This window comes from Mizuhopecten yessoensis, unplaced genomic scaffold (assembly GCF_002113885.1).
Source record: "Mizuhopecten yessoensis strain PY_sf001 unplaced genomic scaffold, ASM211388v2 scaffold716257, whole genome shotgun sequence".
NCBI lineage: Eukaryota > Metazoa > Mollusca > Bivalvia > Pectinida > Pectinidae > Mizuhopecten > Mizuhopecten yessoensis.
This window is the reverse complement of record NW_018480026.1, coordinates 185,773-200,374: the sequence shown is the minus strand read 5'-3', so window position 1 is coordinate 200,374 and position 14,602 is coordinate 185,773. Positions and strand designations below refer to the sequence as shown.

General features: G+C 34.7%; 1 protein-coding gene across 1 annotated transcript; it reads right to left on the bottom strand.

Moving 5' to 3' along the window:
- Window positions 1-559: 559 nt before the first annotated feature.
- LOC110442390 (pre-mRNA-splicing factor CWC25 homolog) lies at window positions 560-13,667 on the bottom strand. Its single transcript, XM_021485974.1, has 9 exons — window positions 13,581-13,667; window positions 11,693-11,794; window positions 10,397-10,512; window positions 9,481-9,565; window positions 5,728-5,797; window positions 4,782-5,417; window positions 4,123-4,331; window positions 2,148-2,309; window positions 560-768 (listed from the first exon to the last, which is right to left on the bottom strand). Exons 2-9 carry the CDS (start codon window positions 11,740-11,742, stop codon window positions 654-656), a joined length of 1,443 nt encoding a protein of 480 aa, XP_021341649.1. The 5' UTR covers window positions 11,743-11,794; window positions 13,581-13,667; the 3' UTR covers window positions 560-653.
- Between the last annotated feature and the right edge of the window lie 935 nt (window positions 13,668-14,602).

Genomic DNA, 14,602 nt, shown 5'->3' with positions numbered 1-14,602 from the left:
ATTGTGTGCAAAGGTTTTACATTTTATTATGCTATTAAGAACAAAGTGGATGCATAGAGATATAATTAAAACAATCAATATGCGCATGTGAAAGTATGAAAACAAATTAATCATCAACATTTGAATTTTTGATACTTTTAAACCAAACAAATCATGGAAATCTAGCCCCAAAATCACTGACACAAATAAAAGATTGAGCTTAATATATAGGGGATTTAAAAAGTTGGAAAAATTATTATTATTGGCTATTTGGCTGTCAATGACATTTTTCCTTCATGCACATTTGTTGGTTATTTCTTATTTAATGAAAGTGTTACTGCAAACGAGTGTATCATACAATAATGAAACAACAGGAAAAAGTTGTTCAGGAAAATTCAATTCTGGCCTTGCATGTTTTTCTTTCAGAAAATTTTGTTTCGTTTGTGTGTAGCATTCCCTTCCCTTCTGGTATTTTTCATTTCCTGCACTGTTTGTTCTCAGTGCAATACACATTATTACAGAGTAATTAAATATTAGAGTGCATACAAACAAAATAATAATATACAATAAAACATAAAAAAACAAAATCATTCTCATTTATTTTATAAAAAAATAATTCCAATTTGAACTGTAAAACATCTTACAGTTTTTTAGTATGTGTGAAAATGCTATGATCATTTCTTCAGAAAGTCTTTGTTCATATCAGCCTTGGTCCTTTGAATATTGTACTTGTTCCGTTTGATCCTGTCTGCCACCGAGCTTTTCTCTGCATGACTGGACATCATGGTACTAAAAACAGGGAAAATTGAAGAAATCAACATTGTTAAAAAACACACAGAATGAATTTTTCTCATATCAAAAATAAAAAAAGAGGCATGGTAGTCTAGTGGTAGGACGCCTGGCTTGTGACCAAATGGTTGTGGGTTCAAGTCATGTCACGGCACTGTGTTGTATATTTGAACAAGATACTTTACTCCGCTTGTTCCATTCTACTCAGCTGTAAATGAGCATGTGGTTGGGCAGTGCTGGAATTATTGAATGCTACTAGTGAGTGCCTAAAAGGCAGCACTGGCTGTATGCTCTCCAGGGAGTTGAGGAAGATATTGGCTGGTTGCAAAAGCCCAATAACCACGGATAATAATTTGTGAACCACTTTCAGAGGACCTACAAACTCGGTTGTGATAAAGTGTTATATTAAAGAACCTCAAATTATTACTATTTGAATTACGTTGGCTGAGGTGACCAGTCATTATGAATATCAAACGTACAGATGTGCGGTATTACTGCTATACCAGTATAATGGAAGTAGGACTAAACTCCATATTAGGAAATGGGTTGGTTCCTTTATGTCATTTTCATCTTACACAAGTAAGTTTATTTTTAAATAGTATAAAGACATGAGGTTTACTGAAAGTCTTATACAATTTGAAAATTAACTAACAAGAGTTAGATAAACATGATAGTCAACCATCACGAGCCCGGGGACGTTTTTCTCCCACGACATTCTGATATCATATCTAGAAAAACAATATGTTTCTCTTGGGTAGACATTATTCCTGTTTCCGATCGGGGAAACAATTGCCATGAACTATGACATCACAAAGGAAGGTAAGGCTGCAAAGTACTGTTACTGGAGGTCATAATTAGAAGATTGACCAATGAAATCACGTCCAGGGTGTTACCCACTAGTGGGTCACCAAAAATGTTTACAAACTCCTAGCACGGACTAAGATAATTCCGTGCTTCTAGGAAGTTAATCCAATGAGTTGGGAGTGAGGTATCCTCGATATCCAGGGGTTACATTCACTTTTGCTCTCGGCACCCCTGAAATATGTCATAGCAAAATCGAAGGCACTTGGCTAGCCGATTGGTCTCAGGTAAAGAACAAACTGACCAGTCGCTAGGCTGATACCTGTCCTTTGAAGATTACAGAGGAGCGATACTCGACTTCAAAGCCATTCAATTTTACCGTTATGCGACTGCAAGATTCTTTTGATGTACACTGAGCCTTCAATTTTGTTATGTGTAATGACATATTCCAGGAGCACAGAGAGCGAAAGAGAGCATAACCCAAGGAGTTTCAAGGATGGGAATGAGGAAACCTAGTGATAGTAGGAGAAATGGTAGTGTAGTTACCACTTGAAAGTGAGAGTAGAACTTGTACATACTTTATAAACTTGTCATCTTTTGTGTCCTGTTTGTGACGCAAGGCTTCCTGTTCTTCCTCCTCCCTGTAACGACTGACGTTCTGTTTACGCTTATCCTCACGCCAAGTGGCATTGCTCATCATTTCCTCAACCTTTCGTTTTTTCTCCTCAGATGTCAGTTTTCTAGTAAAATTTAAAGCAAACTGACAGTTTTTGTGGGACGATTTCCTAATGATGGTGCAAATATATTTTTCTCGTATTATGAGAAAGTTTTCCACTACCTTTCATAAAACAGGAACCCCTATCTTGAGCTGTTACTTCTGACCATACAGCAGCAACATGGAATTAGTAACTAACACATTTTAATATTGATAACAGCAAAACAATACAATACAAGTATATTTAGTGTTTATTTTGTCATTTTGACCAGAAAGTAGACAGTAAATGGTCTGGTTTTCCTTGATTCTTATTGGCTAATCTTTCGTCTCATGTTCGCCAATATAAAGCTAATATTGACCTCATATTTCTATTTTTGTCTTCCATGTGAACCTATCAACCTTATGTTTCTATTTGTCTTGTACATGACCATCCCAACCTCATGTTTCTATATTCAGATTGAAAGTTTTATTCTGAAAACCCATTTCTGATTCTACCTATTTGGAAATCTAATATCTCCTGTGATCTGAAGACATGAAATGTATTATATTAAGGACTTTTTGTCTCAGTTGATATGTCGTTAAAGGGACCTAAAAAAGAAATATCAGATTGTGTCCTTGGTTGATATCACTCTATCAGGTCCATATAACAAGGTATCGACCTCGAAAAAAACTCAATAATGGAAAATTAATATGGAAAAACTATTTTCTTTCTTTTTTACGTCCTTCGTCCTATAGTATACATTTGTTGACTGGGTAATTTGAGGACAACATGTGTTATGTTGAACCAGAGGACCAAACTGTTGCCTGAGGCCGAACATGTTAACCGAAAACTCAGTCTACAAATGTTTTGTTATAACTTCTATCATTGATTTCTACGAAAACAAACCATTCATTAAGCAAACACATACATTACAGACGGCCCAAAGCAGACGTGAGCAATACTTCCTATAGGGATGCCACTATTGGTAATTGCTTAACGGCGGAAGTTGCCGAGTAATGGCGGGGAAGTACCGAATAGTAATGAGCTTTAGTAATAGTAGTAAGCAGTCAACATTTCACTCAAATCCAGTCAACATTTCTATGTTGACTAGTCAACATTTTTCTGAGTCAAACATCTGGAATTTCGAACTTTTTTCCACTATAGAAGAGTATAGAGAATACAAAGTAAAGATATAACCCTTTCGTCAATTAAGATAATGACATCATTACCATATCTGAGGGGATGTTGTTGAGGCGACCTAATAATTACAGTACTAATGGCAAAATTATCTAGATATAAAGAGGGGCTGAAAGAACATGACAGTTACATAGGCACAAGCACTGGTTCAAAGTAAGATATTTTCATAAAGTTTCATTAACATCCATGTCATAATGTAGAGGTTGCAAACTTGACTAGGTTTTGTAAGAAAATTAAGGTTTATAACTCTTTCAATGCAGGCAAAGGGTAAGATGTTTCATTGAGAGAAGCATGGACAAAATTGTGTCTACAGACAGTCAGTCAGAGAGACAGATAAACGGACTCCAGTAGATAATTTATAACCCCTCATCAAAATTGTTGTGGGGATAGTGTGCTTCCTATCTTCCAGCCTGTTTTTGGTCACCCTTAATATTTAAATACCAAATTTGCCATGAATTGTTGAAGTGTGCATTTCTGTTCTATTTAACATGTTTTTAAAGACTTACCTCCCCTTTTACATTTTGACATGTCACAGAAAATACAAATGCAGAGACGGAGAAAATATTTAATGCTAAACATTTATCCCATAACAAAACCTTCAAAGCTAAAAAACTTGGCCCTTTATTTAAAAAATAAAATTTGAAGAATTCAGCTGATATACCTTGGAGGAGTCTGTCTTCTTCTGTCTTTGTCTCCATACTTTGAAGGTTTTCTTGTGTCTGGAGTCCTTGACCTTCCTCTGGGCGACCTTGACCTCCTTCTTGGAGACCTTGACCTTCTATGTGATACTGGTGACCTTGAGCGGTGGGGAGGTGATGGTGCTCTAGATTTTTCAGATTTTCTGTCAGCCTCCGTTTTTATTTTGTTCTTCTGTATAAATATATATTATATAAAATAATGTATCATTAAATTGTCCATACCAGCTGGTAATGATTAACAAGTACACAGGATATAAAACATTCTCAATGTGTAAACTTTCCACACTTGCCATTTTATAACCTGAATTAAAAGTTCTCGGTACTGTGATTTTTTGGCACCATTTTTGGGATCACAATTTCACCTTTTACCCTGGATGATTTATGCAATGTTTTACTAAACTCCCTATATTTTCTTTTGTTATTATATAAATTTTAATCATTTTTGAGTTCTTAATAAAATACCATGACGAACATTTTAATTGTTAGGTGAAAATTTTGAAAAAAAAAGAGGCACAGACATAGGTATATATACTGTAAAGAAATGAGAAAATTACTGGAGTAAAATCAAAATTAAGTAACTCTGAAGTCATATATACATTACCCAATAATAAATATGGCTTACGTTAACAATGAGGCCATATTTCTTTCCTTTGTATCTTTGATTATCTTCACTGGAATCATCACTGCTGTCACTGCTGTCACTGGTGCTCCAGTCATCACTTGATGGTTGTCTCCCTTTCTCAGACACACTGTGTCTACCTGGATGTGGCTGCTCTTTTCGATGTTTAGATGAAAAATGATCAGACTCATTCCTTTTGTCTGACACTTTATTTCTTTTGTCCTTTGACCCTTTTCTGCCGTCAGTCTTGTCTGAATCACTGTCATGCCTGTTTCTATGTAATTTTTCTCCTTTCCTGAAAGAGCTTTTATGTCTTGAATTTGAATCACTATCAGAGTCTCGCTGATGTTTGTTTCTAATATGAAAATCTGCACGACTCTTTGAATGTTTAGTTCTTTGGTCATCAAAGTCCTGTCTATGTTTCTTTCTAGGAAAATCTTGTTTTCTTGCAGGGCGATCACTGTCACTGTCATCTGAATCATTTGAGTGTTTGCGATGAGAATCACTGTGTTTTGGTTTGTCATGTTTCCCCGTTTGTTTTTTGTTTAAAATTGACAAATATTTCTGCATAATGTCATCTTCTTCAGAATGTTTGTGTTTTTTCTTTTTCTTATTTTCCCTTTTCTGTTGTTTTTCTAACTGAAAAATAAATAAATTACTACCTGCATTTTATATTTCCTTTTTACAACAGTTACACAATCATGAATTTGTAAAATTTGATACTTTATGAATTCTATTTTACCTATAAATACCGGTAATTCAACATTCCATTCAGTTGGGACAGTATTTGGCACTTCCTGCAGTAGAATAAATAGTAGTCAAGTGATACACAGAAGGCAATTTACAATCCTTGAAAGTCAAAAGCCTGATTAATGTCTAAGCAATCTATTACACGAGTCTAAATTGAGTGTAGTCCAATGAAAATCTTAACAGGACAAGTCATACTCACACTTTTCTTAAGCATTTTCATTTTGATTGGGTTCTCCAACAGACGTTTTTTCGCTTCCTCCTCACGCTTTCTAAAATGGAAAAAAGTCAAAAGAAAAATTGCATGGGGTACAAAATATAACATCGACAGGAAAAGGGCACATCTATGGGAAACGTCAGACTAATACTACCTTGTTTCCAATAGTGTTGTCAGAGTCACTAACTCCTTCTTGCTTGGTATTATAAGTAGGTCTCCAAAATAATGGAGATGTTAGGTTAGTTTATTTACTAGTTCTTGCGAAAATTCACTAATCACATGCTAGAGGACTAGTGTTTAAAGTCAAACCCTGATCGTAACAAGTGATGTCAGACTGGTATCTGACTGTTGGTAAAGTAACGAGTGACATAAGACTAAAACTTTGTTGTTATAGTAACGGGTGACATGATATAATTATCTGACTGTTGGTATAGTAATGGGCGACATAAGACTAAAACAATGTTGTTATAGTAATGAGTGACATAAGACTTAAACTATGTTGTTATAGTAACAGGGGACATAAGACTAAAACCATGTTGGTATAGTAATGGGCGACATAAGACTTAAACTATGTTTGTATAGTAATGGGCAACATAAGACTTAAACTATATTGTTATAAGAACGAGTGACATAAGACTAAAAAGTGACATAAGACTTAAACTATGTTGTTATAGTAACAGGAGACATAAAACTAAAACTATGTTGTTATAGTAACAGGTGACATAAGACTAAAACTCTGTTGGAATAGTAATGGGCGACATAAGACTAAAACTATGCTGGTATAGTAATGGGCAACATAAGACTTAAACTATATTGTTATAAGAACGAGTGACATAAGACTAAAACTATGTTGTTATAGTAATGGGCGACATAAGACTAAAACTATGCTGGTATAGTAATGGGCAACATAAGACTTAAACTATATTGTTATAAGAACGAGTGACATAAGACTAAACCTATGTTGTTATAGTAATGGGCGACATAAGACTAAAACTTGGTTGTTATAGTAACAGGCAACATAAGACTAAAACTATGTTGTTATAGCAACGAGTGACATAAGACTAAAACTATGTTGGTATAGTAATGGGCAACATAAGACTTAAACTATATTGTTATAAGAACGAGTGACATAAGACTAAAACTTGGTTGTTATAGTAACAGGCAACATAAGACAAAAACTATGTTGTTATAGTAACGAGTGACATAAGACTAAAACTTGGTTGTTATAGGAACGGGTGACATAAAACTAAAACTATGTTGTTATAGTAACGAGTGACATAAGACTAAAACTATGTTGATATAGTAACGGGTGACATAAGACTAAAACTATGTTGGAAAAGTAATGGGCGACATAAGACTAAAACTATGTTGTTATAGTAACAGGCGACATAAGACTAAAACTATGTTGTTATAGTATGGGCGACATAAGACTAAAACTATGTTGGTAAAGTAATGGGCGACATAAGACTAAAACTATGTTTGTATAGTAATGGGCGACATAAGACTTAAACTATGTTGGTATAGTAATGGGCAACATAAGACTTAAATTATGTTTGTATAGTAATGGGCAACATAAGACTAAAACTATGTTGTTATAGTAATGGGCGACATAAGACTAAAACTTGGTTGTTATAGTAACGGGTGACATGAGACTAAAACTTGGTTGTTATAGTAACAGGCAACATAAGACAAAAACTATGTTGTTATAGTAACGAGTGACATAAGACTAAAACTTGGGTGTTATAGTAACGGGTGACACAAGACTAAAACTATGTTGTCATAGTAATGGCTGACATAAGACTAAAACTTGGGTGTTATAGTAACGGGTGACACAAGACTAAAACTATGTTGTTATAGTAATGGCTGACATAAGACTAAAACTTGGTTGTTATAGTAACAGGGGACATAAGACTAAAACGATGTTGGTATAGTAATGGGCGACATAAGACTAAAACTATGTTGGAAAAGTAATGGGCAACATAAGACTAAAACTATGTTGTTATAGTAACAGGCGACATAAGACTAAAACTATGTTGTTATAGTAAGGGGCGACATAAGACTAAAACTATGTTGTTATAGTAACAGGTGACATAAGACTAAAACTCTGTTGGAATAGTAATGGGCGACATAAGACTAAAACTATGCTGGTATAGTAATGGGCAACATAAGACTTAAACTATATTGTTATAAGAACGAGTGACATAAGACTAAAACTTGGTTGTTATAGGAACGGGTGACATAAAACTAAAACTATGTTGTTATAGTAACGAGTGACATAAGACTAAAACTTGGGTGTTATAGTAACGGGTGACACAAGACTAAAACTATGTTGTTATAGTAATGGCTGACATAAGACTAAAACTTGGTTGTTATAGTAACAGGGGACATAAGACTAAAACGATGTTGGTATAGTAATGGGCGACATAAGACTATGTTGTTATAGTAACGAGTGAAATAAGACTAAAACTATGTTGTTATAGTAACGAGTGACATAAGACTAAAACTTGGTTGTTATAGTAACAGGCAACATAAGACAAAAACTATGTTGTTATAGTAACGAGTGACATAAGACTAAACCTATGTTGTTATAGTAATGGGCGACATAAGACTAAAACTTGGTTGTTATAGTAACAGGGGACATAAGACTAAGACAATGTTTTTATAGTAACGGGTGACATAAGACTAAAACTATGTTGGAAAAGTAATGGGCAACATAAGACTAAAACTATGTTGTTATAGCAACGAGTGACATAAGACTTAAACTATGTTGGTATAGTAATGGGCAACATAAGACTTAAACTATGTTGGTATAGTAATGGGCAACATAAGACTTAAACTATGTTGTTATAAGAACGAGTGACATAAGACTAAAACTTGGTTGTTATAGTAACGGGTGACATGAGACTAAAACTTGGTTGTTATAGTAACAGGCAACATAAGACAAAAACTATGTTGTTATAGTAACGAGTGACATAAGACTAAAACTTGGTTGTTATAGGAACGGGTGACATAAAACTAAAACTATGTTGTTATAGTAACGGGCGACATAAGACTGAAACTATGTTGGTATAGTTATGGAAGACATAAGACTAAAACTATGTTGTTATAGTAACGAGTGACATAAGACTAAAACTTGGGTGTTATAGTAACGGGTGACACAAGACTAAAACTATGTTGTTATAGTAATGGCTGACATAAGACTAAAAGTTGGTTGTTATAGTAACGGGTGACATGAGACTAAAACTTGGTTGTTATAGTAACAGGCAACATAAGACAAAAACTATGTTGATATATATATACAAGATATAGTAATGGGCGACATAAGACTAAACTTAGTTGTTATAGTAACAGATGACATGATAAAATTATCTGACTGTTGTTATAGTAATGGGTCATGTAAGGCTATCATCTTTTTATTGATGCCATAAATGCTATCATTACAAAACTTCCATGGAACTGTCCTTGGTATTTTGTATATATATACAATCCGCCTGAAGAAGCCCTAGAAGGCAGAAAGGCCTAGCGGACGATCTGAAAAATTTGTTTTTATTCTATATTTTCCTTCGCAAGGACTTATTTATTTATTATCTACTATATATATATATATATATCTTTTTAAGGATAGGGAGTCATATCCAGAATAATAGACTTTAGTAGAGCTACTGTTTGTAATGTAAGAAGTGTCAGACGCCTTTACAGTGCTGGGTGGTAGCTAGATATAGAGGGGAGATAACTCACCGTATAGCAAACAGTGGGTCTTCTCTAGCCTTTGCAGCCATGTCCAGGGCAATGTTGGCCTTAATTCTCTCCCCAAATATGTCATCTGAAATAAAATTTCATCACAAAGCATAAATTTACAAATCTTTATTCAATTAAGGTCTATTTCATTTAGACCTGGTATCACATTTAAGTTGATGTGGCTAAAAGTTCTATAGGCAATTTCTATATTCAAAATTATTCTGTAAAAGAAAAACACATTTAAGGTGTAAACTAAAGACAATATGTGTTTCATCATATGCAAAACAAAACTTTTATGATACATTTTTAAATATGCAATACCTGTATTTATTAAAGTAGTATAATTCCAATGATTCTAAATTCATTTTGAAGTCAAAATAAATATAAAATATTTCCCTAACTTATATACTCAACTACAAAAAGGAATTATCTTTATACATTGTATAATTAGAAGGAATCATACATTATAAGTCTAATACATTGTAATTTGTTTATTACATTTAGCTGGAATAGTGTATAATGGATAATACACTATTTAATCTAGGTGGAATGTTATATTATAAATCAAATACACTATTAAATTAACTGTAATAAGGCAGAATAAAGTTTGGTAAATGTACAGTGTATCATTATTTTGATTTTATCTTAATCTCAATCTGATCAGGCTAAATCAGCGATATCTGTACAAACAAAGCCAAGAGTGTCAGATATATCTTAACGTGTGTATAGGGTAATTTTCATGGCAGGATTACTTTTACAGTTTTTAGGATAAAATACATCGATGAAAATAGCCATACCAATGAAAATTTTTCAAGTAATAGTAACCACACCAATGCAAATTTCAAGTAAAAGTAAATCTACAAACTTTCAAGTACGCTAAACCATTACAATTCCAATTGCTCTGACTTGTGCTTACCTGGCTGTGGAGGTTCATCTTTTGTCTCAACATGTCTATCTACACGTTTTCCTAGGAGGTAGTCTTCCTCGCTTGGTTTTTCTCCCTTGTACATCCAATCCATCGCAGGTGCTGACCTGAAACATAAGCAGGTGATTCGCTATAGCATAAAAACACTAGTAAGAGCATGCAAACACTAATTATTATGCACCCAATCCAGTTTTCAATATAAAACAAAACTACCACATAAGATAAAATTATTTCACCAATCTAATGACCTTTTCTTTCAGGCTATGTAGCAGGAAACTTCATATATTTTGTTTTGGTTTCATCAACTCCACGAAAGAAAAGTAGGTTACCTATGATATCAGACACATAAATAAGTCTCTAACCTTGGTAAACATTAATGCATTATAAATACTGCTAGGTGAAAGATCCAGTCATGTAGCCTTTTATATGTTGTCTGTCCCGTATTAGTGTCATAAGGCGCGCATGGAGTGTTGTGAGAATGTGGCATGCACAATATTTATATATACACACACCACCCTGTGTGTCGTATTCGTACGCACACGTCACCACCCTCATTTACTTCACACTATGCTGCTGAGCAGGACAGAGCTCACCCATCCTTCCCAGATCCCCGGTAAGTCTCATTATATTTTATCAAACTGTATATTGCAGGTTAATGTAATCATACAATCATTCCTGTGATGTTATACATGTAGTTAAATAACAATGTATCCATTGAATTTGTATAGTCATAAAGTGAAGGTCATTCTTGTAATCTCGATATATTAGACTCACTTTCGCTCTCTACTCCCCTGGAATATGTCATAGCAAAATCGAAGGCTCAGTGTGCAGCACTTTGAAGATGAGACGAGAAGACTAGTTTGATCCTTTGATGTACATCAAAAGAATCTTGCGGTCACATAATGGTAAAAATTGACAGGCTTAAGTCGGGCGTCTCTCCTATGTAATTTTCAAAGGACAGATATTAGCCTAGTGACTGGTCTGTTTTTTTTTTACCTGAGACCAATCAAACAGCTATCTCTGTGCCTTCAATTTTGCTATGACATATTCCATGGGTGTCGAGAGCGAAAGTGAGCGTAACCCCTGGATATCCAGGATGAGTGAAGGCAGATCGTGTACATTTTAACTATTAAAGTGATAGTTTTGTATCTTGCTGCTCAGAGATTTCTGTGTGTATTACAAAGATACAAAGACCCTGGAAAGTGTACCAAGTTGTTCTTTTGAGTCCAAGGATCACAAGAGTTACATTGTCACAGTGACAAAATATTGCTGTAACTGTCAACTTACTCTTTTTCCCTCATCATTTCTTTTACTTTTCTTTTTTCTGTGTCCTCCATGTTTGATGACTTTTACCATCAACAACTTCTTCAAAGTAGTTTTACAATGTTTCTGAAAAAGTTAAAAAAACCAATTTGATATTTGATAAAATAATAAAGACATTCAACTCAGAGGTACAATAGCGCAATAGACCTAAAATAAAGCTCACAAATATCATGTTGGTTCAGGTTGTGTTGACTTGCATTCATTTGGAATGAACAACATGGCTGTATTTAGTCATTGATGTTGTAAGAATTTTTAGATGAATTCCAGTCAAATTGAAAATTTCTTAAAATCCTTTTTGATTAGGTCATCATCCTGGACATTAGAAGGATTTTCTCAAAGTTTTCTCCCTAAAAATGACTACATGGATAAGGACACGTGATTCCACTGAATATATCACAACTAAGCTCAAAGCCAACACGGCTGACTGAAGGTGAGAAAAGGCATGCAAAGCATGACAACCACAATGACGTCTGATCTAACCTTCACATTGTTTACTCCTATAACACAAGAGGTGGCTGGTCACCTATTTTTTACTGGATATGATAATATTATGCTGGCTGCGACAACGCTTGTCCAAAGGAAAGGGTGACGCGCCCTGTTTTAACCTCTAACAGTGTTAACGTTGCATTGATTGATGTACACTGTTTATAACAGGTTCTCCCTCAGAAGATCTGGCTTGACTCATGTGCTTAGCCTTGTAAGCTTCATAATAAGTTGTGTTACGTTCAATGGAAAAAAACCATGTCATTATTCTGGAAATTTGAAGCCTTTCTTGCTGTTTTCTCGATAATAGTCACTTAATGGGGTACTTCAGGATTACATGCACAGGTAAAAAAATCATTATCTGTAATGTTCAAGGTTGTGCCTGAGCACAAAATTACTGTGTTCAAATGTCACATTTCAGACAAAAGAAAAAACCCATTTTCGACAAACTGTTTCAATAATGGTCATAATTTACATTGTACTAAATATTTGATAACCAAACTGCTTCCACGTTCCTATATTTTGAGGGAAAGTGATGAGCCCACAACAATTATTCTATACTGATGGAAGCACAGATGAAATGCCTTGAAACTAACACAGCCAGACCACCACCCAGAACCCTTCAGACTTTAGGCAGACGCTAAAACCAATTGAGCTACTAGTATATATGGTGATGGACCAAGTCCAATTCTGCTACATTCCTTCCCCTTTTTTCAAAATCATTGCCTAGTGTAGACCTTATGCTTAAAAACAAGGGTTGGTCACAGGTGCCACTGGAGCTGAAAAATGTGCAACCAGACTGGGATTCAAACATGGAACCCTCCAAAATCAAGACAGATGCTCAAACCAGTTGAGCTACTTAGTCACCAGTGATCTACCCAGTCAGTTCCTCTATGATAAAAAATTGGCACTCAACGAAATATACCCACAGATGGTGGTATGGGGTGTGTTTTTCGGAACTGGACTGGTTCGATTGTCACCCACCAGGTATCTAAATTGGATAGAACGTCCTTCTAGAGTTCGGTAGGTCACGGGTTCGAACCCCGGTCTGGCAGTTACATTTCTCTTTCTCCTGTTACAATATTTACATACATAAAGATTGTGATTATGATTATGACTGTGGTTTTCCTCTTCCTAAAACGAAACAAAAAATCTTATCACTGTATATAATCCCTTTTTTCACGCCTCTGTGCACAGCTTCCCGAAGACACAATCATGGTGTCTCTGTAAACTAAAGTAGAACCATTGTGGATAGTGGATATGAAAGCGGCCCATGGCCCTGCTTTGTTGTTTTTATAGTACAAAGTATCAACAACCCGTTAAAATAAATAGAGCATCATCAATTAAACTATTCAGTAAGTAAACACACCCCTAGTGTCTCCTCTGACCACAAACGTGAACACAAAACCGACGTTTTTCCCTCGGGTTCCAAGCACTTGAGACACAAAGATTGTGAGAATCCCGATTTAAAAACGCTTAATTGGCATATACTAATTTAAAAACGTCGTACGGACATAGCTATTTACGGAAATACTAATTTGCAACGACCATATATTCACTTTTTAACAAAACTGTTATCTTTCCTCTCATTGATATTCTTCATTAACAAATGCCGTTCAATACAAATATTTACATTCAAAATTGTATAGATTTAAATCTATGTATTCCTTGTAAGGGGATGAGGACAAAACCCGGAATGCACTCAGGCGTGAAGAGGTTTTGGTTGAATTTTTGTATATTTAATTTTGCCTATCTCCCCCATAATATTTTTTTTGGTATATATCGTTTATACCTAAAAAGAAAAACAACTGAAGACGGAACTACTTATTACACTTCAGAATGCAAAATCACAACGCAGCTTTTTTTAGCGCAATTGTTTAGTTTACGTAAAAATTAAATAAATCTTGAACTGTGCATTTACAACGTGTTTGTCTACTTTTTTTAAATTAAATTATAAAGAATGACCAATATTTTTTTTTGGTATTTACGGTATATACCGAAAAGAAATTGTGCACTTTTTTGCATAAACCGCAATTTTTTTTCGGTACATACCGTATATACCAAAAAAAAATCTGTTCTTTAACAGAAGAAATATTTTTTTCTGATAGTGCATTTATTGTATATATTCACGTTCTTATAGGGAGGTATATGTTATGTTTGTTATGTACCCCAGGTCTCAGACAACCGGTTACACCCGACAGTAGAGAAACGTCTCTGCTTCCGTTAGGTACAGTACTTTGGTTCTGTCAGTGTGTCGGCAGAGGAAATTCTATTATTTTAATAAAAGATGGGATGGTGGGTGGTGGGATGGGTGATAATGGAAGGTGAAGTAGGTTCACGGAAATGATTTAAACAATAAGATTTTTTTTATTTAGGTGCAAAAAAGACCAG

Bases quoted from the DNA above. Each gene is read 5' to 3' on its own strand.
- LOC110442390 (XM_021485974.1), bottom strand. From the start codon at position 11,742: ATGGAGGACACAGAAAAAAGAAAAGTAAAAGAAATGATGAGGGAAAAA. The intron at 10,513-11,692 runs GTAAGTTGACAG...CTTATGTTTCAG, and splicing joins GAAATGATGAGGGAAAAAGA to GTCAGCACCTGCGATGGATT. The intron at 5,418-5,727 runs GTGAGTATGACT...TTTATTTTTCAG, and splicing joins TGAAAATGCTTAAGAAAAGT to TTAGAAAAACAACAGAAAAG.